Source organism: Cebus imitator, unplaced genomic scaffold (genome assembly GCF_001604975.1).
Source record: "Cebus imitator isolate Cc_AM_T3 unplaced genomic scaffold, Cebus_imitator-1.0 Scaffold60, whole genome shotgun sequence".
Classification (NCBI taxonomy): domain Eukaryota; kingdom Metazoa; phylum Chordata; class Mammalia; order Primates; family Cebidae; genus Cebus; species Cebus imitator.
The window spans coordinates 997,999-1,022,553 of NW_016107375.1; the positions used below are offsets into that span (position 1 = coordinate 997,999).

General features: G+C 51.0%; 1 protein-coding gene and 1 pseudogene across 4 annotated transcripts in view; one reads left to right on the plus strand and one right to left on the minus strand.

Moving 5' to 3' along the window:
- Positions 1-416: 416 nt before the first annotated feature.
- The window catches only part of MAPK4 (mitogen-activated protein kinase 4), a 176,940-nt gene continuing 152,801 nt past the window's right edge, over positions 417-24,555 (minus strand). For 2 of the 4 annotated variants that reach the window (XM_037738932.1, XM_017529582.2), the window contains exons 3-6: positions 16,457-16,601; positions 10,435-10,596; positions 6,164-6,377; positions 419-3,056 (exon numbers count right to left, since the gene is read on the minus strand). In XM_037738932.1, the coding sequence (XP_037594860.1) occupies positions 2,360-3,056; positions 6,164-6,377; positions 10,435-10,596; positions 16,457-16,601 (1,218 nt within the window). In that variant the 3' untranslated portion in view covers positions 419-2,359. Of the gene's footprint in view, positions 3,057-6,163; positions 6,378-10,434; positions 10,597-16,456; positions 16,602-24,555 lie in introns of all 4 variants that reach the window. The other 2 variants (XM_017529581.2, XM_017529583.2) reach the window with 2 other exon arrangements.
- On the plus strand, positions 20,460-20,901 carry LOC108305088 (annotated as a pseudogene).

Here is a 24,555-nt window from a genome sequence, read left to right on the forward strand (position 1 = left end):
CTGTATTTGTTGAATTACGAATGAAGACTAACAGTTTAATATTACAAAGGGGTCGACTTCAGATGGGTGGGATCTCAGGCATCTGTGAAGGGTAGCTCACATGGGTATTTTTAGGTGTTTGGTTCCCCCCAACCTCATGATGTTGGTACCATTCGTGACTAGAGGAGAGCACCAGCCCTCGTCAGAAGGTTTGGAGTTGGCTCCAAGATAGAGTTTGAAATCCACAATATGGACCCCAGGCCTCCCCAGATGATTCCGGAATTACCTCCTGATTACCAGTCTCTGTAGTTTCTCCCCTCCCCAATCCTTCCCTCACCCCACAGTGGCCTTCATGGGCACAGAGAGAAGCCGGGTAGGCTCTTAGCAGTCTCAAAGACAGGATCAGATAATACGTAAATGAATAATACATAAGTAAATCTGTGTTCCAATAAAACTTTATTTGGCCTGTCCTGATCGAGTTTAATAATGTTTAATAGATTTTTTTAAAAACATGAGTAGTTGTAACAATTCCTCTGTAATAACAGTTATATATGAACTCCTGGTCAAGGCCAGCAGCTTGTTCCTTTACCAAAAAAGTAAAGCCGCCCTCTGAGGACAAAATGGCGCATGAGGAGTGGTGTATATTTTTCTTAAAGAAAAAAACCAAAACCCAAACACTTCCTATTTACATATTTTCCATTAAAAAATTGGTCAGTGTGATTAATTATGTTTTTAAATATAAGTTTCTAATGTGTTGCAGGTTTCAATGTACAAATCATAGTTTGCTGATTAGATTTAAGGTGCTGTGATGTGAGGATGACTGCAGCCCAAGACCAAGACTGGGGAACTGTCTGCCTGCAGCCTGGCCGGACTTACTGTGAGTATCTTTGGGAGTGTTGGGGGCAGAGAAGGAGCTGAAGACCAGTGGCAGAAATGGCAGAGTGTTCCTGGGGACCACATAGGGGCTGTCAGTATCCCCACCCCATGCTTCTGGAGAGGGTCTGCGTCTACACACCACCCCATGCTCTGCGTGTAAGCACACAGGATTGCACACACCAGACTCACCTTAGCCTACACTATGAGGGGCGCTGCTGCTTTGAGTCCCTTCCTTTGTCGTGAGGTCTTCATGCTGCTGCCTGATCCCTGAGAGCCCTCACTGTTGACACCCTTCCTTTCATACCTTCCCACGTTTCTGGATTCCTTGCCCCCAAGGTCACGTGCTCTCCAACACATTTCTGTAGACTTTGCTCTTTGCCAAGGTTAAATGGATGATCAAAATAAGGAAAGTATTGATGAGGGATGGTGGGTCCCATGTGAAACCTTCTCTCCTAACACATTTGCTCTATGGCAGGACCTCACTGCTGTCCTCCAAACGAGCAGTTCGTGCAGAGAACATTAGGTCCCGAGGTAGGTGTGGAGAGGAGCTGTGGGGGGGTGGGGTGTGGGGTGGGGGTGCTAGCAGAGAGGTTGGAGGGATTCTTGGAATCGCTGCCTTCAACCTCACTGGGGGAGGATGCCCACTGGGGAATGAGGGCTGTGTCTTTGCGTCAGGAAAGTGCATAGGGAGTGCTGAGGGGGTGTATGCACAGGCCTGGGAGAAGGGCTGATTTTACCCACAGACCCCAGACTTCTGACCTGAATGAAGATTTCAGACCATGCAGGGGTGAGGCAAATATAGGGGTGCGACAGATGAGAACATTTAAGTACTTGGGGAGCCAGAAAAATATGCTTGGTGACAAGGAGGGACAAACTGGTTCAGTTTCCAGTTGCAGAAAACAAGAAACACTGCTCTCAATGAAAGAACACTGAATGGTAATGGACAGGGAAGAAACAGCTCAGACCAAGGTTTCTAAGCAAAAAGCCAGAACCACCCCAGTAGAGGAAGACATTCTATAGTGGACAGACCCTGGCCTGGGGGCCGGGAGACCATTTAAAGCTTGTCCTAACACTAAGCCTGTGATCTTAAGCAAGTATCTCTGCTTCTCTGCGCCTAATTGTCTTTCCTCAGCTGTCAATTGAGGCTAGTCGGGCCAGATGGTTTTTGGAGCTACCTGTGCAAGATTTCTCAGTATCCTGCCACCCAGGTGGGGCCCGCAGACTGCTAAGGCTGTTTCTTCCCCGTGCACCACACGTGGTCTCCCCTTTGCTGGGAAAGTGATCAACCCCCAAGCCAGGCTCCTGTTCAAACCCGCCCCCAAAGGTTAAAGGCTAGTTATTAAGGCAGTTTAAGAAATGGACATTCCTCTCGCTCCTCGGATCCTTCGCGTGTTCTGCTAACCCCAAGGCAGCAGAGAGGGGCGGGAAGGGCGGCCTCCTCCTGTCAGGCCCGGCGTCTCTGGGGGCCTCCTGCTCTGCGGTGCCTGCAGCGGCCACTCCACCCTCACCACCTTTCTTTGGAGAAGGCCTCGGTCTGCACGAGGTCGCCAGGGTGCTCGGGGATGCACGCACCGTTGAGGTCGCCCAGTTTATTGTCCGGCAGGTCCTCAGGCTTGGTGCAGAGCTTCAGGGCGCGGGAGATGAACACGTCCAGGTCGAACTGAGGGCTGGCGCCGCCGTCCACGGGGGCCGGGCAGCCAGGGGGCGAGGCGGACCTGCGGCACTCGGGGTCGTCGGCGGGTGGGCTGGCGTGCTCGGGGCCGCCCTGCGTGCTCTTGACCCACTGCGCGATCTCCAGGAAGAGGCTGGCCGGCTCGTCCTCGCGCGCCCCCGCGTCTGTCGGCCCTGTGGCCGTGGGGGGTGTGCCGGCCGCCTGCTTCCAGTGTGACAGGTCCAGGATGAGCTTGGGCTCCGAGTAGTGGTGCGGCTTGTTGTCGCGCCACAGCAGCTTGTCCAGGTAGGACGGAGACCCCACCTTGTAGTCGCAGGAGTGCCCGTAGTCGGCCTCGAAGGCGCGCTCCATGGACGAGTGCGACTGCTCCAGGAAGCGCTCGGAGCTGCTGTGCGAGTCCTTGCGCGGGTCCACCTGCACGTCCTCGGCCAGCGGCGCCGAACCCGCGCGCGGGTCGCGCTGCACCTCGCTGGCGTCCTGGCACCGGTCGGGCCGCCACTCCAGGTCCGATGACAGGCTTACAGGGTACCTGCGGGGATACAAGCAGAGCGGTGATGGGACGCCTGAGCCAGGTAGCTTCCGGGAGGGAGCCAACCCCTCTAATCCCTGTTTGCCGCTCACACACCTGCCTTCTATTCCTTCCGTTCCCCTTCCCCTACCCCACCCCTTAAGGTGGAAGGGTGATGGGACATGTAATCGCGAGCCTTGAGGGCTCAGCTGGGGACATGGATTGTTTGGCTGAACGCTTGTGTTCTTTGTACGCATTCAAAACCCTGCAGATACTTCCTGTGCACTCACTATGCACCACTTACTCACTGTTCTAGACATTACTGGACACAGCAGTGAACAGAACAATTTCCCTGTCATGGAACTTTCCAGTGCATCCACCTATGTAATGCTCCTGAAACGGTGATGGATGCACGAATCACCTGCAGATCTTGCTAAAATGCAGATTTGGATTCTGTAGATCTGAGATGGGTCCTGAGAGTCTAACAAGCTCCCAGCTGCTCTGATGCTGCTGGGCCTTGGCCCACATTTAGGAGCAACGCCCCAGCGAGCGCTTCTCAACCCTGGATCCGATTAGAACCATATAGGGGATACCATGCCTGCCTCACTGCTTCCCCACGCCAATTCTGATTGAGTATGTCTAGGGTGGGACCCTGCATCAGCATGTTTTTAAGACTTCCCAGGTGATTCTAAGGTATAGCCAGGGCTGTGAAGCCCTGCACTGGTGGATCTGGTTGGGGACCCACAGCACCTTGCATTGATGCAGGGCAGGTGGGGCCTACAGAAAGATTACAGACACCCTCCGGAGAAGTAGAAGATCTTTGGCATTCTTCCCCATGTCAACTGCCCTGAAGCCGTGGAGAGTGAAGTCAGCTAGCCAAGAGCAAATGAAGGGCAGGCGGGCAGACGGGCAGACGGGCAGACGGGCAGGCTATCAGCTCTGGCCAAGCCCTCCCTTCCTTGTGTGGGTGCTCTAATGGAGAACCCTGGGGTTACGGGGGCAGGCAGGGAACACAGAGGAGACATCAGCCTGCAGCCAGCTGCTCCCTAAGCAGACCCAACAGACAGACCAAGGACAGGGGGTTCAGCTGTGCAGGGCAGACCTGGCAGCTGCAGCCCACAAAGTATGATTAGAGAGGCATAGGAAGGCCTCAGCACTGTCCACCTCCCAGCGATGCCACTAGGGGAGGAATCGCTCCTAGAGCTGAACCCTGCCTCTTCCCTTGAGTGGCTTTGGGCAGAAATTTCCAGGAGGAAGTGTGTGTGAAGACTCTGACTCTTGGCTGCTCTATTCCAATTGCCAAACATACATTATCTAGTCTTCATAGCAACCCTGTGGACTTCGTGTGATCACCCCCACTTTACAGCTGGGAAACTAGCATTCCAAGAGGGTAAGTAGCTTGCCCACAGCAGCAGGAGCCTTTGTCCTCCTCCCTCAGGCAGATGTGATGGGAAAGGTCGGGAGCACAGGTGCACCAGGTTTAGGAGTGCTCAGAGCGGACGGGCAGCAACAAAGAAATCCGGTGACAGTTTTTCCTGGCATAACCCTATGCCACAGTCGCAGAAAGTATAGGATGACTGTCACTGAGCCAATGCTGTTTGCCCCCAGGCTCTCTGGAGGAAGGGTCTACAGAGACCATAGTTAAGGGCAAGACTGCCATGGGGGCGGGTAGGGGAGGGGGTGGCAAAAGACAGAGTCTTCATTAATTGCTATTTGCTGGCAATGCTTAAAAACAATTGACAACAACAAGCCAGCAAACCCGCCCAAAAATAGCAACATTGCCCTGGCCCTCCCTCAGTGCCTCCTTAATCTGAAACCCATCATCTGTCAAATGACTAAAAAGGAGAAATTGCTCATCTGTCACTTATGTAACTAGCTGTCACATTCCCACGGCAGTGGGACTCCCAGTTAGGCCCCCTCGGAGTCCTAGCTGTTGAGCCCTCGACTGATGTTTCTAAACTGAGCAGCTACCAGCTCTCCCTCCCAGAATTAGCAGATGGCAATGCCCAAATGTTTAGCTGCCTGATCTAAGAACATCAGACAGGAAAAGATCTAAGAGATCATTACGTGGCTAGGCAGAAATTGTTTAAAAATACATCTTCTACCCAATGCTGATTCATTGGTAGTGGCTTCCAGGGACACTTGTTGAGGATTCTGTAGCCAAGCCCAGTTTAGCAGGAAATGGTCCCATAATTGCTTAGCAGTGTCTGACATGGATGCAGATTGTGGAGCGCTCCACCAGCCCGAGTATCAACTACGTGAGACGATACCAGTCTCTTAACCTTGGAGCTGTAGCTTCTGTTAATGGCATTCTTTTTTCTTTTTTTGACAGGGTCTCACTCTGCAACCTCAAACTTCTGGGCTCAAGGGATTCCCCAGCCCCAACCTTTCTAGTGTCCAGGACTACAGCCATGTGCCACCAGGCTGGAGTGCAGTGGCACGATCTCAGCTCACTGCAACCTCTGCTTCCTGGGTTCAAGCAATTCTCCTGCCTCAGCCTCCTGAGTAGCTGGAACTACAAGCATGCGCCATCACGCCTGGCTAATTTTTGTATTTTTAGTAGAGACAGGGTTTCACCATATTAACCAGGCTGGTCTTGAACTCCTGACCTGGTGATCTGCCTGCCTTGGCCTCCAAAGTTCTGGGATTACAGGCGTGAGCCACTGCACCTGGCCTTTAATGGCATTTTAAAAAGGTGCCAACATGAAACTGAGAAAGTGTTTTGTAATGGTAATTTCTGCTTTTTTCTTTCTTTTTTTTTTTTTTTGCCTTGCATTGTTGCAGTTTACTTTTCAAGGGCAGATTCCCAGACTGCTAGAAGTGAGCTCCTCCCATGATGCTCACTAGGTCCTTGGGGAGCACTGTATTGAGCCCCGTGTTCACTAGACTCATGGTGGTGAGGGAAGCTGGGGGTGTTGCACAAAGGAAGGCCCCTGACCCACACATGCAGCCCACGCTGGTCATTTACCAGCAGTCGGGACAAGAGGAAGGCGGGAAGCTAAGCTGGAGAAGTTGTCCAGGGAGCTATGCAACTTGGGGGACAGAGGGAAAGGTCATGGAGGATTAGAGGCAACACAGAAATGGGAGGCTAGGGAAATGTGGGCTCTGGAACCCAGGGCGGCCAGTACCTGGAACTGCACCTGTCCCAGTTGGAGAGCTGGCTCTGGTTAGCGGCCATCAGCACAATGTCGTCGATCTCATCCTCAATTCGGAAAGGGTGTTGCGAGGTGGGCTCGTCCTCGGGGCACGAGTATGGGCTCATGTAGGGGTGCTGCAGCCCCATCTCAGCTGTTAGGCGATCCATGGGGTTAAAGGTCAGGATCTTCTCCAGAAAGTCGATGGCTGCAGGGAGCAAAGCCGGACATGAAGGTCATTTGTTGCCCTTGTCAAGCTCAGAAGGAGACTCCTCAGCATGGTGACATTCTGTGCTGGTGTCTGTGCTTCTGCATTTGTTAAAAGGTTCTTAGCCATTTTCTTTCTCAAGACCCTTGTCACAATCCAGTGACAAAGGCAAAGCAGATTCTGCCTTTTAAACAGACTCAGAGGGTTAAGTGACTTCCTCAAGGTCCAGCCTCGGTCTGGGTTTCTCCAGAGACAGAACCAGAGACAAAGCTTTGGTTTGCAGCTAGTTTATGTGGTGGGGGATCCCAGCAAGCACAGGTGGGGGAGTGAGAGGGAACCAGAACAAGGTGCACTCATGACAGGTTATTCATGTGGCACCTTGGATCCTCCAGAGATGGTGTGGGCTGCACTCAGAGTTGGTTCCATATGCAGGGCCGGGAAGCTGGAATATTTATACACCCACTCCCCTTTGTCATGGCTTAACGGCTGCTGGAGTGGGATGGAGGAGCCTGCTCCTGAGGATGCCCTGAGGCAGGAATGCCAGGTGCAACAGTAAAAAGCCTTAGTGAGAAAGGTGAATGTGGAGGCCTAGGGGTGGGACAGGATCTCCACAGTCCAGAACTCCTGGGTCCGAATCCAGAGCCCTTCCTACCATATGCTGCCCCTGAAGTTCAACAGACAAAGGCAGGCAGCCTTGATGGACGGATAGATACTACAGATACTGAACAACCACGCTGAATTCCCCTGCTCTGCCAAGCACTAGTCCTTTCATGGCTGGATCAAGGGGAAGTTCTGGGCAGTGGGAACCTGGGGACAGGAAGGGATGCTCAGAAGCCTTGTGCAAGGGGCTATTTGCCAGCCAGCGTGAATGCATACCAAGATTCAGCAGAGAGCAGCTCTGCACACAGGCACTAGTGGCCCTTCCCCTGAGCAGGGGTGGCTGCCCTGGGAGCTCTGCTCTGGGAGCACATCTCAGGGCAAGGTCTAGCCTAGCAGTTTGGATTCCTTCTCAGCACTGGTGTCTCTGGAGGTCTGCTTAAATCATGACTTGGCTCCTCATGTTACAGCCCACATGGAGCGGGAGAAATGGAGCTGAGCTCAAGGCCCAGGCTGCCCACCCCTCTGAGGGGCTCCCTAGTGGGCCTCCGCCTGCACCAGTAACCTGCTCCTCACACCAGCCCTGGATATCTTTGCAAAAAAATTCATCAATGATTCAGGAAATCCATGGATTCAGAAGGTCACTGGCCTCCCAGGAGGACGCAGTGCTGCAGTGTAACCCTAAACCCCCAGATTAGTTAAGCAGCAGTAACTCTGATCGCCCCGACAGTCTGATGCTCAGAAGTTGTTTCTGGGTCTGGAGTTGCAGACTTAAAAAAGGATCTGCCTCACAAATTCCTAGGACTGGAAGAATTGGGTACTTTACTGCTGGGCCCAGCTTCAAGTCTGGCCAGGTCTTTCTCTCTTTGGGTCCCCAGCCACTTTTTTGGCCCCAGCCAAGACTTGACCTTTTGACAAGGAAATGAGAGAATTAGAGCTCTAAAGATTGAGGCAGGCAGTATCATCTTTAAAAAAAGATGAGTACCACCACTGGGGTAGTGGCTCACATCTGTAATCCCAACACTTTGGGAGGCCAAGTCAGGAGGATTGCTTGAGCCTAGGAGTTCGAGATCAGGTGGGCCAATAAGGGGTTGTCTCTACAAAAAAAATTTAAAATTAGCCAGCCAAGGTGGCGCATGCCTGTGGTTCCAGCTACTCGGGAGGCTGAGGTGGGAGGATTGCTTAAGCCCTTGAGGCTGAGGTTGTAGTGAGCCGTGCTTACACCACTGTACTCATGCCTGGGTGACAACTGAGATCCTGTCTCGGAAGAAAAAAGTCAAGTACCAACCCAGAGCTGCCCACAGACTCCATCAAGGATGAAAACCTGCTCTTGCTTCTCCCTGACAGCTGGTCCTCCTGCAGGTCCCAGATACTTCTGGGAAGCCCAAACACTAGGAAAGTCTTCATTTGTTTTTTTGAGACAGGGTCTCATTCCTGCCGCCCAGGCTAGAGGGCAGAGGCGTGAATACAGCTCACTGCAGCCTCAACTTCCCAGGTTCAGGTGATCCTCCTACCTCAGCCTCCCTAGTAGCTGAGAACATAGGCATGTGCCACCATACCCAACTAATATTTTTTTGTATTTTTTGTGGAGATGGGGACTCCCTATGTTGCCCCGGCTGGCCTGAATCTCCTGGGCTCAAGGGATTCACCCACCTCTACCTCCCCAGAGTGCTATGATTACAGGTGTTAGCCATCACACATAGCCTAGAAAATTCTTCCTTTTATCAAACTTAAATCTGCCCCCTTTAACTTCTACCCTGGGGCTTACCTCTGCCTTTGGTGGTTCCCCCAAATCAGCATGTCCTCTCTGTCCCATGATATCCCCTCTCATGTTTCAAGGCAGCAGTCATGTGACACCCTTATCCTGGCACCCTGCTGGCCTGCCTTTCCTGGCCCCTCCTGCAGTGAGAGATGGCTGTGTGCCTGGGGCTGATGGAATGCCGGTGGAAGTACTGTGTGTACCCCACTTCCAGGCCTGACCCAGAAAAACCTCCTGCAAGAGTCTCTGCTCTCTCCTCCCCTGGCTTTGGCTGGAAGTGAATGGCCAAGGTGATCTTGACAGCCACCTGCTGAAGATGGCAGAGCTGATGGCCTGGGTCCCGGGCACAGCCACTCATCCTCCTCTGCCCATCCATGCTCCCAACTCTACCTGGATGTGAGGTAAACAATGAATAGCTGGGTGCAGTGGCTCACGCCTGTAATCCCAGCACTTTGGGAGACTGAGGCGGGCAGATCACGAGGTCAAGAGATCGAGACCCTCCTGGCCAACATGGTGAAACTCCATCTCTACTAAAAAATTAGCTGGCCGTGGTGGCACGTGCCTATAGTCCCAGCTACTCGGGAGGCTGAGGCAGGAGAATTGCTTGAACCTGGGAGGCAGAGGTTACAATGAGACGAGATAGTGCCATTGCACTCCAGCCTGGTGACAGAGCGAGACTCTGTCTCAAAAAAACCAAAAACAAACAATAAACTCTAAGTGGGTTAAGCCATGGAGATTTCAGGGTTATCTGCTACCACACAAGCTTCACCTGAACTCATCAGCCACTGCCCCTCAGAAACTCTTCCTCCCTAGGCTCAACTTCCCCAAATGTTTTTAAGGCATTTCTTAGATATAGAGGCTTCTGTATAATCTTGTCACCTTCCTCTGGCCCAGTGGATTCCAAACGGAGCTGCTCAGAGCCCCAGGGGTTCTGGAAGGGTTCTCAGGAGCATGTCTGGAGACTGAGAGGCAGGTGAACAGGACACTGAGCCCTTCAACCCTGCTTCATCCGGAGCCCATCTTTCACCTGTGCTGCACCTGAGTTTATGTCACCAGATTCATCACTTCTGGTCCATTTCTGTCCTGTAATAAATGGAGCTCAGAACTCAATGACCCCAGTGTGGTCTTGGGGCCTGCCTCCCTTGTTCTGCACCGTCACGAGATGGACATTTTAGCTGCTGGGGGATGCTGTCACCTACACTGAGTCTCTTGAGCCTCTGGCCTCTTCCCAGGCCTGCCAGGCCTTGAGTATACAGCAGAGGGAGTGAGACTGAGGAGTTTAGAACCTTGCCCGAGGCCACACAGCTCATCACTGGTGGAAGGGGGCCTGGGTGTTGCCCTCAGGCTGGGGACGCTCCTGTTTTTTGCACACACCATGGCTTCCAGGACAAAAATGTAGGGGAGGATGAAGGAGAGAGAGGGAGGAGGGTGAGCGAGGAAGATGAGAAGGAAGAGGAAGCAGAAACAAGGGTAGAACACTAATGACGGCCCCAAGGGTTGCCTAGTGGACTCCAGAGGCCCAGCATCCACAGATTGGAAGTAGTGAGGGCAAATGCCCACTGGCAGGGGAGGCTTGATTTTGATATCCAAGGACCATGCTTTGACTTTTTGGAGGGAGACCTGCCTGCCCTCTACCCCGCAAGGTGGAGCCTACCAGCTCATCCTCCCAGGACACTTGGCCTGGCTGCCAGGTTCAGGTACCTTCGCTGTTCACTTCGGGGAGCAGCTTGCGCAGAGGCCTCTTCACTTCCCAGGTGCTGCTGACGAAGGAAGGCATCACCCTGAGCAGCTCGTCCTTGTCTTCCTCCCGGATCACAGGGATGGTCTCCAGGATGAGTTGCATCTGCTCCAGCTCATGGGCCCCTGGGGAGGCAATGCCAGATGGTAAGTGTGCTGCCCAAGAGGCTGTGGTGTGCAGTAGCCTGAAAGCGGTGCCAGGTGTTCTGGAAGGAACAACACAGGGCAGTGGGGCAGCACCGGGCTGGGGCCGGGGTTCTAGTCTTTACTTGCTGCACAACTCTGGGCAGGTGGCTGCCATCTCTGGGGCTTGGCTTTGTGAAACGTAGAAAGAAGGGCTTGAGTCTGGTAATCTGCAAGGCCCCATCTATGCCCCTAGCATTCTGTGTCTCAGACCACTTGGATATAAGTCAGCGCTAAAGAATGGGAACAGCCTGGCCCAAGGCCTTCCAAGTGCAACTTCCCATAGGCCTCTCCGCATAATCATTACTAGGATGGGGAAGGAAACAGTTTTAAGGCTAGGAATGAGCCATACCTTTTGGTTTCCAATTAAGAGGATTCCATGTAGGAAACTCTCAAGAGAAAAAACATCAGGTTTGGGATGTGTCTTGAGCACATGGGCTCTGTGCTCCTTGGGGGAAGGAAGACAGGCTATGCCAGGTTTGCAGGGGAACTTTGGTGAGACAGGATGGACCCAAGCATTCATTTATTCACTCCCTCATTCATTCCATAAATAGTCATTTATTGAGCACTGTCTCCATGCCAGGTCTCATGCTGGATGCTGGGAATGGATGAGGCATAGTTCTCATTCATAAGAAGCTTCAGTCTTTGTCTCAGAAACTCAACTCATCTCCCACACCCAGGCAACCACTGGCCACTATATGGCATTTCTGGCATGGACAGATGGGTGTCCTTGCTGTCCTTCTCCAACCTCCAGGCCATTCTTCTGCTACTTCCATTTTCTCTTTTTTGATTGAGTTGCCTTTACACTTAGTTCTGCTAGGTTAAAACCTCAGCCATACCTCTCCCTCCTCCAGAAGTCTCCCCTGCCCATCCAGCTGCACAGAGGGCCCTCTCCTTGCCATGAATTCCCATGAGATTCCAGTCTTCCAGATGTTGGTGGCCTAGGATGAGGGCTTTCCCATGTCCCTCTGCGATTCCCTGTGTGGCACTAACACGTGAATACTGACAGAGGAGTTGCCTGCAACCTCATGGTCTCTCCTGAAGAGGTCCTTTTGGCCTTTCCCCGCAGTGGACTCACTGGGTCAGTTCAGGGCTCTGGAAGTCCCTTGTGAGGTCCTCCCTCCAAATGTGTGCTCCACACCACTCACCCGGGGACCATGAGGTCAATGGGTGACTAAGCTGCAGACAGAGATGGTGGGACTTTGCTCCCAAGCCCCTGACCCCTCTTCTGTGTGACACACAAACCAGTAGTACACAGCCTTGTGCTTGCAGTAGCTTCTTCAGCCACAGGGTGCAGTGGCAGAAAATGAGCCTCCCTCACTTGTCTGCTCCTGCCCGAGATCAAAGGTGTTATATGGGAGGCGGCCAGTGGGGCCTCCCTGGCAATCCATGGCCTGGGGCAGAAAGCAGGAGCTTTGGTGGCAGACAGTCCTGGAGGTAGACCTAGCGCCCCCACATTCTCCCTAGCCACCCCTTGTGGAATGAGGATGATTATTTATACATGGAATGAGTATTATAAGGAGTCGACTATGTTGGCAGATGAAGGCTTCTGGGGAAACACCTGTGTAGTAGATGGTTAATAATTATTGACTTCCTTTGCTTCTAGGAGCTGGAGAAGAGCAATGAAAGAAGCTGATGAAAAGAAGAAGCTGATGAAATAAGTCCATGTTGGGGATTTATGTCCTAATCATCCCTGAGTGATTCTTTGTGACAGATGTCACTTGGGGGAGGCATCTTAACAGTGAGTCTACTAAGCCACCACTGAGGATGGGAGAAGGTGTGAAGGATGGTCAATGTCCCTTTCCTACTGAAAGAATGTCCTTTCCATGTCACACTAGCTGTTGCCTTCCCTGCCTCTATTGCAACAAGGGGTGGCCATGTGACTCACACAGGGAAAGAAATCTCCTGGAAGGACTCTCAGGGAAGATGATCCTCCCTGGAAAGACAGAAATGCAAGGAGAGCTGTCTGGCTGCCCCGACTGACCCCTCCCTACCTTTCTTCATTGGACACTTCCGTGTGCAAACCTGAAAGCTACTGCAACCATCTCGTGACCACAGACAGTGAGCCTGATGATGAGATGTCAGTAGACTGTGGATTAAACAGTCTTGTCTAGGCTCTCCGTGAGTCACCTGCCTGCTGTGGCACAGAGAAGCCCAGCTCTCCTCCGTCTGGCCTGAAGGTTGTCAGCTTGATGGCAGGGCAAGTGGAGCAGAGCCCTGTGAGCTGAGGGTTCAAGGCCAGGAAAACAGGGGCAGCCAGACACCCAGATCATGGTGGCAGGGCCAGATATGTTGAGCCATCTAGAGTTTAGTGACTATGGCTAGAGCAGAAAGAGTCTCTGAGTCAGAATCCAGGGTGAGACCTCTCTCCCTCCTGTTCCTTTCTCCCCTGCCTTGAATTGGATGGAAAATATGGAACGCGGAGGTCTTTGCAATTTCACTTAGAAAAATAAGAGAGTAGGATGGCTCACCCTGGGCACAGATAGGTTCACTGTGTATTGTTTTTGTTTGTTTTTAACCCTTTGTGTCCCCTGCTGGACCATCAGACCTTAGGGAACAGAGACTATGTCTTCCTCAGTCTTGCATCCCCAGCACATGGTCAAGGATACACCCAAAGCACAAAATCCACCAGAGGGAAAGCTGGTAGGGGCTGCTGAGAGTCCATGGGGCACATGAAGACATTTGTACTCGGGGCCTAAATGCTTGGACACACGCCCTGACTTCTGCTTCATCTGACTTTCCTGCCATTGTTTTGATTTTACCTTTTGTGTCGACTCTGTCTCAAAATAAAGACTTTCTCAGCTCTTCAGACATGGCTTTGTCTTAAAGCCCTGCCAGCGTTCCCTTAGAAGGGCCACGCTCAGCCATTTCTTCTCCTCTGAGCTCATTTCCCAACCCTGCATTACTTGAAACCAAGTAACTTGTTAAATAAGAGGTGGGATATCCCGGGCCCCTTCTCAGGCTGGCATCTAGAACTCTGTCTCAGGATCCTAAGTTCCCTGGAGAGGGCTTTGTCTGACTTTCCCCTGCTTCCTCACTGTCCCCTTGCCCCACAGCAATGCCTCTCCCCATCCCTAGCACTATGTGCTGTGCACACAGCAGATGAGCAGCTGTCAGAGCGAGGGACTCTGACAGATGAGTGAGCAGCTCTCTTTCACCTGTGGACTTAGGCAGTCTGCAGTGCCCCTGAGCTAATCACTACACCAGCCGCCCATGTGTGGTCACTCTACAGTGAGTAAGAACAACAGGCCAGCAACTGAGAACTGTCAGCTCCTCATGGGGCTGCAGGGGATCTCGCGTAGCCCGGCCACTTGCAGGCTCAGGTTGGTAGACAGAAAGTCAGGATTTCTGGGTGGACAGTGCCCACTAAGGACATGCCTTTGCTCTCAGGAGATACCAGAAGGGCCGCTGCTGTCTTATTTTTTTGTGGGGCTCAGGGACTTTGGTGGGGGGAATCTTACTAGGTCTTGGGGTTCTGAAATGGGGCTGGGGTAACGCTATCCTCTCCCTTCCCTCTCCCCTTCCTTCCCAACACCAGCAGGGCGGGGTAGCCCCAGGAGCCCAGGCCTGCCAATGCAGGCTGTGAGTGCTGGCCATGCCGCCTGTGAGCTGTTGGCCGGAGAGAAAACACACTCCCCCGGGCCACAATGCAGTCATCAAGCAAGCAAGGGATGGGGTGGGGCCCTCTCAGCCCTTCCAGCCTTCACGTCCTTTTCCCTTCCCCGACACTCAGCTTCCCAGCGCCTGCTACTCTGATGCTGTCTTCAGATCTCTCCTCCCCTGAGCGGCTCTGGGTGATGACACAAAGTCGGCTATGGGGAGGACAGGCTGACAACAAGGGCAGGGCAGCGAGTGTCCCAGGAACTGAGGAGGTGGGGCTCTGCGGCCAGGACAGGAGATGAGTGAGCCACATCAGCCTCACAGCCGGAATGACGTGGGACCAACTGTGGGGGGGAGGCTGTGACATAGGTGCCGACAGCCTTGGCGTGGGGATGACGGGAGATGAGATGAGGGGCTGGCATGGGAGGACAGGTAGAGAAGAGCGGCCATCAGGGGGGCCACAGAGGAGGGCCGCTCTGTTAATAGCAGGGAAGCCATGGTGAGCAAGGATGCAGAGGCTCTATCCCACTCTGTGGGGCATGGGAGAGAGGATGGCCTTCATTCCAAAGAGTCAAGGGGAGATGGTGTCCCACGAGGAGAAGCAGGGCGGGCCGAGGAGGCAGGGAGAGCTCTCCGCAGGGAGGCCGAGGCCGAGACAGCATGGTTGTGGGGAGGGGCAGGGCTGTGAGCATGGAGGAGAGAGGTCAGGCAGGAGGACCGGGTATGAGATGGCCCAGAGGTCTGTAGGGGTTTAGAATCCAGGCAGAGGACAGGTGACAAGGGGGCAGGCCCTCAGGGCTCTGTCTGCCACGCTGTGGCCATAGCTTGTGGAGACTGGCCTCCCTGTGGTTCTCTACCAGGGGTGATCTGGAATATTTCTGGGCTTCCAGCCTCTGCAAAGTTAGCCTGGGTGGAGGGGGTGGATGATAATTCTGTGGGTAAGTGACAGCAGCACTTAGGGCTGAGGGTGGAAACTTGGGAAGGGCTGAAGGACACAGTGTGGAGGAAGAAGAGCCCATGTGGGGTAAGAAGCAACTGAGGGGGACTTGCCAGAGAGGGAGGAGGAAGCCGCCAGCCCCGGGGAGCCGAGGGTTTCCAGAAGGAGGGGCGATCATCGCTGACTACTGCTACAGGATGAGGCCGAAATGGATTCCCCTGGATTAAGAACATGGCAGTTTGGGTGGGAACAGCATCAGACAGATGAAGGGGGAGTGAGCCACACTGCAGAGTGAGGAGAGAATGGAAGGGAGGGAGTGAGGAGAGCAAGTGCTCTTCCAAGTGAAGAGGGAGAAAGCGACAATGAGGATGAAGTGCAAAGGGAGTGCCAAATGGGATGACTCATGCCCTGGGGAGTTAAGAGAGACATCATGGAGGACAAGACACAAGCTGGGTTTTGAAGGTTCAGCAGGAGTTTTCTAAGCAGAGAAGGGGGTGTTTGTGGCAAGGTGAATACAACATGATGATGGATTAGGAAAACAGTGGGTCACCTGGTGTGGCTGAAGGATGGAGCAGTGGCAGGGAGTGGGGAGGAAGGGGCTAAAAATGTAGGGTGGGTGTGTTTTCAGCCATCAGGCTCAAGATGTTTGAGTAGAAGTAAGTCTTAGTCTATTCAGGCTGCCATAACAAAATACCACAGTCTAGCAAAATACCTCAGCCTCGGAGGCATACAAACATTATTTCTCACAGTTCTAGAGGTTAGAAAATCCAAGATTAAGGAGCTGGCAGATTCGTGTCTGGTGAGGGGCCCATTCCTCCATAGATGGTGCCGTCTCAGTGTCTCCTCACACAGTGGAAGGGGCAAACAAGCTCCCTCTGGCCTCTGTTACAAGGGCACTAATCCCATTTATGAGTGCTCCATCCTCATGACCTAATCACCTTCTAAAGGCTCCACCTCCTAACAGCCTCACCCTGGGGGTTAGGATTTCAACCTGTGAATGTTAGGGGAACACAAGCATTTAGGCCATAGCAAAGTAGTTACTTGATTGCAAAAACTGCTGTGCTCAAAAGCTTATTATTTTTTTAGCCTCTCCAGTATTTTTGCCTGACAACATAACAAGGTGCCTCCCTATAGTGCCATAAAAGCCACAGAAGTAATTTCAGCAAAAGATGAGCATGTTTTGTGACCGCGTGTCTTTCGCACTCAGTTCTCCTTTCTATGGATCAACGCCAGATGAGAAGGAAGGTGGCAGAGTTAGTAACTCACCAGCAAAGAGCATTCTCCCTGTAAGCATCTCAGCCAGGATGCAGCCGGCGGCCCACATGTCGATGGCTTTGGTGTAGTTATTGGGGGAGAGGAGCAGTCGTGGGGAGCGGTACCACTTCGTTACCAGCCCTTCCGACAGATAACCCTGAAAGACAAAATTTCAGGCCCCACTGAGCAGTCACTTCCGATACCCTCCACCCATGCCTCTTCCAGTTTCCCCTCCCATGAGCAGGCCTCTTTCAGAATCCTTTTCATTCTTGCCCCTTTCCTATTGATCTTGAAGGAGCATGAGTAAACAGAGGTCTGGTTAGAGGGCTGGACCTGGTTTGCGGGGTTCAAATCCTTTGATGAGAGAATTTTTTTGTTTTTTGAGACGGAGTTTCACTTTTGTTGCCCAGACTGGAGAGCAATGGCGCAATCTGGGCTCAACTGCCTCCCAGTTTCAAGCGATTCTCCTGCCTCAGCCTACTGAGTAGCTGGGATTACAGGCATGTGTCACCATGCCTGGTTAATTTTGTATTTTTATCAGAGACAGGGTTCCTCCATGTTGGTCAGGCTGGTCTCAAACTCCTGACCTCAGATGATCTGCCCACCTCGGCCTCCCAAAATGCTGGAATTACAGGCGTGAGCCACCGTACCTGGCTGAGAATCTTACGAGATCTGAGGGTTCTCCTTTGTAGAAAGGAATCCAGGTTATCAACATTTTGGAAGAAATGATTTCCCACCCCCACTTAACTCTGCATAACAAGTCTGTCCTCCTCTAGTAAGAAGATGGATAAACAGGAGCCCTGCTCAAGTTCATTACTGCCAGCGACAGAGTAACCATGAGACACTGGCATTCCCTTTATCCAGAGGCTGACTCTCAGAAGTAGCCATACACTTGAATTCAAGCTGGTTGCCTTGACACTGAAGATTAGAATTAATGCTGCCACAAAGCCAGGCACCAGGCTCCTGCTGAGAACAGATAAGGCCATCTTCATAACGGATGCAGGGAAACGCTATGCGGAAGTAGTCCTGAACAACAAAGTGGACACAGCTTTTGTTGGCCCATGAGATTCTGGGAGTTCTACCTGGTGTCGTTTTGGAGGAATAAATGTCCTAGCTGATTCTGCCCATGGCTCAGTGATTTGTGGTCTGAGATGGACTCCCTCCTTATACAGCGAGGACATATACCCATATGTGACTTAGGAAAATGTACCCAGGGAATTTAGAAATTGTTTTCTACAAATTCAGAAAGCTGGGCCAAGAGTGACATCTGGAAAATGTCCATTTGGATTCCCTAGAACAGTCTTTCTAAAGTAAGAAAAACCAGTGTAGACCCACTGGGGGTTAAGACGAGACAGTTAGGACTGAGGGGATCCAATGGGAGATTCCAGGGATGGTCTCGCTGCAGTTCCCAGTTTTGCATCTGCACTTCCCTTTCTATGGATGTGGAAGTATCACAGTCTCAGGTTAAAGCAGATGAAAAGCTAAGAAGCTCAGGACCCATGAGCTTCTGACCTATTGATCTGAAATCCCTTCATTTGTTCAGCAAAGATTTATTAAATGTGTAAAACCTTTGCAAAGCCCTGAATTAGGACAGCAGTTTTCCCCCCTCTGTGGCATGTATTTCCTCTGAGTAGAGCCTCAAACTGGTAGAAGGAAGGAGGAAAAGCAGAAGACACCCTTCAGCTGGAAATTACACTAGAGCATCCCATGCCCTGGCCTTGATACTCTCACCCAAATGAAATCCTTAGAATTTGGAGAATGTGCCCTCTTCCTCTGTCCTTTGGGCATTTGCCTATGTACATTCCATGAAGGATGTCATCCTACTCACTGTGCTACCAGCTGATGCACTCAGGTCAACTTTCTCTCAGATGCTTCCTTGTTTTGTTGCTGTTTCTTTACTTCTCTGCATCCCCACCCCTCCAAGGACCACTAGACTATGCACCTCTCATGGGCAGCAGCTGTATCTTGTTCTGCAGCTACTGTGCATTCCCCAGCCCCATGCCTCCTAAGAAGTGTTCAATAAACACTGCTGAACTGCTGAATGAATGAATGAAAAAGGAACATCTCATATGCTCTGGACCGCCTCCAAAATGTAGGCACCTTCTGCAGGGAAGATGAGTGGAACCTGGACCTCCTTGTAGTCAAGGGTATAAAAGAAGAGGATCAGTGGATGAGATCAAGGGTTCTCCTTTGTAGAAAGGAATTAAGGACCAGGATCAGTGGATCCTCTTCTACACACTTGACTATAGGAGGTCCGTGTTCCACTTTCCAAGGTGGGTAAGGAATTTACATAAGTTGACAGCCACTTATGCCTTGTCTTGCTCCAAAAAGGGATTGGCCAATGTAATTTTTATAGGAGTGTAATTGCTTTAAAAGCCAAGTTTATTGAGTTATAATTTACACAGGGTAAAATTCACTAGTTCTATGAGTTTTGACAAACACATAGAGTCATGTCACCACAATCACAATCAAGACACGTAATAATTCCATTATCTCAAACAATTCCCTCCTGCCCTCTTCTGGTCACCCCTAGTCTCAGCCCCTAGCAACTGCTCCTTTCTGTCTCTCTAGTTTTACTTCTATGTAAATGGAAAGACAGTATGTAGCCTTTTAAGTCAGAATTCCTTCACTTAGCAATCTGAGACTCATCCACCATGTGTTCTGTGTCTACAGTAGAGTGTTAGGAATTTAAGTTTGATTCTAAAAGTTACAGAAACAAGCCAAATACTGTCTGTAGAAGTTAATTTCTGGGTGGGTGGGTTCTAAAAGAATAGTCTGGTTTTATTTTCAGTCAGAGGGTGAGATTGTCAGGGAAAGACTAAAGGAAGAGCATCCAGTGGGAGGTAGCTTCAGGGGAGTTTTCTCTGATATGTAAATGCACAGTCTTTTATGAAACAGAATGGTCTGAAATTGACATCTGCCTCTTCTCAGAGTCTAGGGCTAAAGAAAAGTGGGCACAGGGGGCTTTTTTCTGAAACACTTGCCCTGAAAGTGAAAGAAAGATGTTGACATGGGTAAGGCCACTCTTGGGCCAGGATTACAGACCAAGTCATGACAGGAGCTAAGCAAGTCCTTCTCCAGCAATTCCTTATTTTTCTGTTTTCTTTTTTTTGGAGTCTTGCTCTGTCACCAGGCTGGAGTGCAATGGTGCCATCTCGGCTCACTGCAACCTCCACCTCCTGGGTTCAAGGGAATTCTTCCGCCTTAGCCTCCCGAGTAGCTGGGACCACAGGCATGTGCCACTATGCCTAGCTAATTTTTTTTGTATTTTTGCCCGCCTCAGCCTCCCAAAGTGCTGGGATTACGGGTGTGAGCCAACATGCCCGGCCCTTTCTTATTTTTTAATGAAAAACAAGAACCTGCTGAATTTTTAACTGGTAGCTATAAATAAATCACCACTTCCTTCTCAGTTTGGTGTTCGAGAGGTTTGTTTTATGGCCTTTCCTGCTTCACTTTGAGACAGGTGCTTGCATTCTGTCACCCAGGCTGGCGTGCAGTGGCGCAATAGTGGCTCACTACAACCTCTGCCTCCCAGGCTCAAGGGATCCTCCCACCTCAGCCTCCAAGGAGTTGGGACTCCAGGTGCGCACCACCACATCCAGCTAATTTTTGTATGTTTTGTAGAGATGGGGTTTCGTCATGTTGCCCAAGCTAGTCTCAAACTCCTGAGCTCACGTGGTCTGCCTGCCTTGGCCTTTTGAAGTGCTGAGATTACAGGCATGAACCACTGTGCTCGACCCTTAAAGGGGATTTGTTGATATGTTTCAGAAGTCACAGGGCTGAGAAGAATTTGGAAAGGTACAGCATCTTATGTCAAGCTGGTGCAAGAGAAGCCCCAGGAAGGGGAGCTGGGAATATATTGGAAGCTCCATTCCCAGATCTGGGGGCAGACACATTGGACCAGGGTCTGGCTGTCAGTTGAGCTGAGCCCTGGGTGTCTGAATGGGAAAGGCTCTGGGGCCCACAACATGGTACTGGTGATCTGAATTCAAGAGAGGACTTTCAGTTGAGTGAATGGGGCGAAATTCAGAATTTTCTACAAAAAAAAAAAATTTTGCTTTTCTGTGTCGATAGCACTCACGCAAACATGGTGAATGTTTCTAAAACCTGCTGGAATTTCTGTAAGAAGTGTGGCAAGCACCAACCCCACAAAGTGACACAGTACAAGAAGAGCAAGGATTCTCTGTATGCCCAGGGAAAGCGGCGTTATGACAGGAAGCAGAGTGTATGGTGGGCAAACTAAGCTGATTTTCCGGAAAAAGGCTACAACTACAAAGAAGATCGTGCTAAGCCTTGAGTACGCTGAGCCCAAGGGCAGATCTAAGAGAACGCTGGCTATTAAAAGATGCAAGCATTTTGAACTGGGAGGAGATAAGAAGAGAAAAGGCCAAGTGATCCAGTTCTAAGTGTCTTCTTTCATGAAGACAATAAAATCTTGAGTTTATGTTAAAAAAAAATCTTTAAAGAATGTCCAGATGGTGGCAGGTGGGGAGTTGGGGAGAGATAGCAAGGGGAGAGATGCCAGATGTAGGTGATGGGGAGGAAGGCAGCAAATCACACTGCCACATGTGTACCTATGCAACAATCTTGTATGTTCTTCACATGTATCCCAAAACCTAAAATGCAATAAAATAAATAAATGGAAGAAAAAAAAAAGAATATCCATAAGTGGAGACCCAATTTTATTAAAAGAGCTCATAAATCAATAAGTATATTGGCTCAAAAAAAAAAAAGTCCTCAAGTAGACTTCTGCCCAAGCCTGCGGGGTGAGGATAGTTTCAGCTCCATTTGGATGTAGAGATGCATTCCTCTGTGATCAGACCTGGTCTTCCCTGCCGGGGTAGGCCCACGCACAGGGTGGCCGAGGAGGGAGGGGGCCGAACAGCAGGCACACTCGGTGCCCAGGTGGGTGCATCTGCATGCGGCTGTTGCAGGCCAGCTGGGGCCGGCCTCTGGCGTGAGGCTTTTCTGACATCACTGCTCTGAAGTGCACACTCCCACAATTCTCTGTGACCACCACTTGGAGCACAAGAAACCAGACCGGAGTGGCCCCTTCCTCAACATCTCTTTCCTCCTGCCACCTGTTCCCACTGGGAGGCAGATGAACATGGTTTCCTTTCTAGACCCTTTTAAGGGGCATTAGGGCCTTCATCAGCTATTGTTCCCACCCACCCATTTTGCTGTCCCTGTAGAATCATGGACAGCCCATGGGAGGTTCTGGCTTTGAAAGCTTCAAAGGTGTTTGGGAAATAATCTAGCAGCAGCTGCCCTGTGAAGAGCGTAATTAGGGGCCCCTGACAGATCTAGAGAGAAGGTATAATTAAAGCTCTGAGCATTCTCTTTGCAGAGGTGGCAGGGAAGCTGCCCTTGGTCCCAGCTGCCTGCTGGGGAATTCAGAACAGCTTGATCAAAGTCACTCCAGAAGGGTGGGCACTCTGAGCTGCTCCGGTGAGCCCATGCTGGGTAGGCACCAGTTCTGATCTCCTGTGCCTGCCCTTGCTGTGCTCTCACTACCTGCTCTCTTGTGTCTGGGAGTTGGAAGGTTGGGCAAGAAGGCTCAATCCAATAAACCTTCTACTATACCCTTTAATGATAATGTGCCCACTAATCCCTCAAGGGCATAACGAATCTATTTATTTATTTATTTGTGACGGGGTCTCGCTCTGTTGCCCAGGCTGGAGTACAGTGGTGCCATCTCTGCTTTCTGCAACCTCCGCCTCCTGGGTTCAAGTGGATCCTCCCACCTCAGCCTTCCAAGTAGCTGGGACTACAGGCGCATGCCACCATACCTAGTTAATTTTTGTATTTTTTGTAGAGATGAGGTTTTGCCATGTTGCCCAGGCTGGTTTCAAACTCCTGAGCTCAAGTGATCCTCCCTTTGGAAAACCTCAGTTTCCCAAAGTGCTGGGATTACAGTTGTGAGCCACTGTGCCTGGCCTGGTATGGTGAATTTAGATGAGAAAACATTCCCCAAGAATAAAACTCCAGTCAACTTTAGCTCTGGGGTGGGGGTGAAGACAGGGTGAGAAGGATTGCTTTTCCTTTCATGCTGAATCGATGTTTAGGGCTGCCCCTGTTTCCAGGTTAGGATGATGAGAGTCTCTGACAGCATTTCACGTGGTTAGAGAGATGAAATGTTAATATGAAAAAAAAATGCAAGGACCAGGAAGTAATCATGGCCAACATTTCTGTGGGACTTACCCTGTGCCCAGCATGGTGTTAGTATTTTACATGAATTTGATGCAGGCCCTACACAGAGTAGTAAAATGATGGCACCAAGGTGCTGTAACTGAGAAGCGGTCAGGAGTGTCTGTCTTCAGCACCCATCACTTACATACTGCAAGGCCTTCCCCCATCCCTAATGACATGCTTGTGAATTCACAAGTACTTTGAGAGAAGTGCTTGTGAATATGCAGACCACTCAGAGCCATGGACTTGGAGTCCTCCAATCCGAATCTTGAAGGAGCTCCCCAGGGGAGGTGAATACCCCCCTCCTAGTGTGGAAGGAGCTTCAGTGTAGGTTGCATGAGGGCCGTGTGTGTCTCTGCTTTTCTAATTAGCACTGGGCAGGCCTGTGCCCTGTAGTGGGCCCCTTCCAAGTCTTACTAGTGGGTGGGCACTCGTGGAGCAAAGTGGCTGCAGGCTCTGTGCTCCCCCTCCACCCCTGTCACACTTCCCCCCATTCCCTGGGCTGTCTGGAGAGCAGGGCTCAGGATTAATGAGCTCAGGAAGGACCCTGGCACTGCACTTCCTTGGAAGAGGTAGAAATGCACAGAGCGCCCCAGTCTGATCCAGGAGAAACTAGTTCAAGCCAAAAAGAAACCAGGCTGCGGAGAGGAAAAATTTAGCTTAGGGGAAAAGTGAGGCTGTGGCCTGAAGACTGTGATTCTTTCAGGGGACTGGGTTCCCAGGAGGAGCAGTGGAAATCGAAGGCCTGTCACACAAGAACCTGGCAGTTTTAGTCTGGAGCACGGAGAAGGGGCAGGCGTGAGAGCTGCCTGCAGACATTTGCAAGGCTGTCATGTAGAAGAGGAGCTAACCTTGTTCTCTGAGGCTCTGGGGACGGCCGAAAGCCAATTTGTGAGACAGATATCTATGCGACATGATAATACCAGCTAACATTTATTGAGCTCCTCAGACTGTTTTATCTGCTTTATAGGGATTAGCTCATTTCATCCTCCCAGCAATCCCATGGGGGTAGGGACTCTCATGATAGTCATTTTACAGAGAGGAAACTGAGGCACAGAGAGGGTAAGCAACCTGTCCATACTCACACTGGCTATAAGTGGCACAGCTGGAATTCAACCCCAGGCTGTGCAGATGTAGCTCCTTTGATCTGAATAGAGGCTTCCACTGCCTCTCACATAAGAGAAACCGACCTCTAAGGCTGCCAGGGCTATCTGTGGGAGCCTGGGCTGTCTAGACAGGCAGAGGGTCCAAGCACAGAACAGACAGTCTTGAGGAGACATGTGCCAACACCGTCTTCCTGGTGGAGGCCCTAAAGCATGGCTTCTCAAACTTTGGGGTGCTCTCAGATCCCTCAAGGACCTTGACTGGTTAAGTGCAGATTCCATTTCTCAGTCTAAACAAGGCGATGATGCTGCTGCAGTTCAGAGGACCACACTTGGACCAGCAAGTCCCTAGATGGTCTTTATGATGCTGGCCTGCTCTAGGAAATTATGATTTGCTTTACTTAAAGGCCAGGCAGATTTCTCAAACTGAGCAGCAGACTGACCTATAATAGGGGTTAATTCTTTGAGTTACAGACACTCATCAAAAGATCATTTAGAAGACCAACATCCTCCCAGAGGTCCTGCTACAGCAGACATATACAGCCTCTCTTCTGGAGTCTTCTGCCTCTGAAGGCATAATTCTTATTTGTGCCAATGTACATATGAAGCACGTGAGAAACCTTTTTAAAAAGGAATAATACTACAGCCAAATAGCAAACTCATTCCATTGAACTCATTTCCAGCAAAACATGCAGCAGGGACTCTCTCAAATGGAGGGAGGGAACACATCACAAAGCCTGGCTCACATGGCAATTGCTGGTAAATCATCTGGCACGTTCTATTATGCAGCTAAAATAAATATGGGTGAAGAAACTGTAT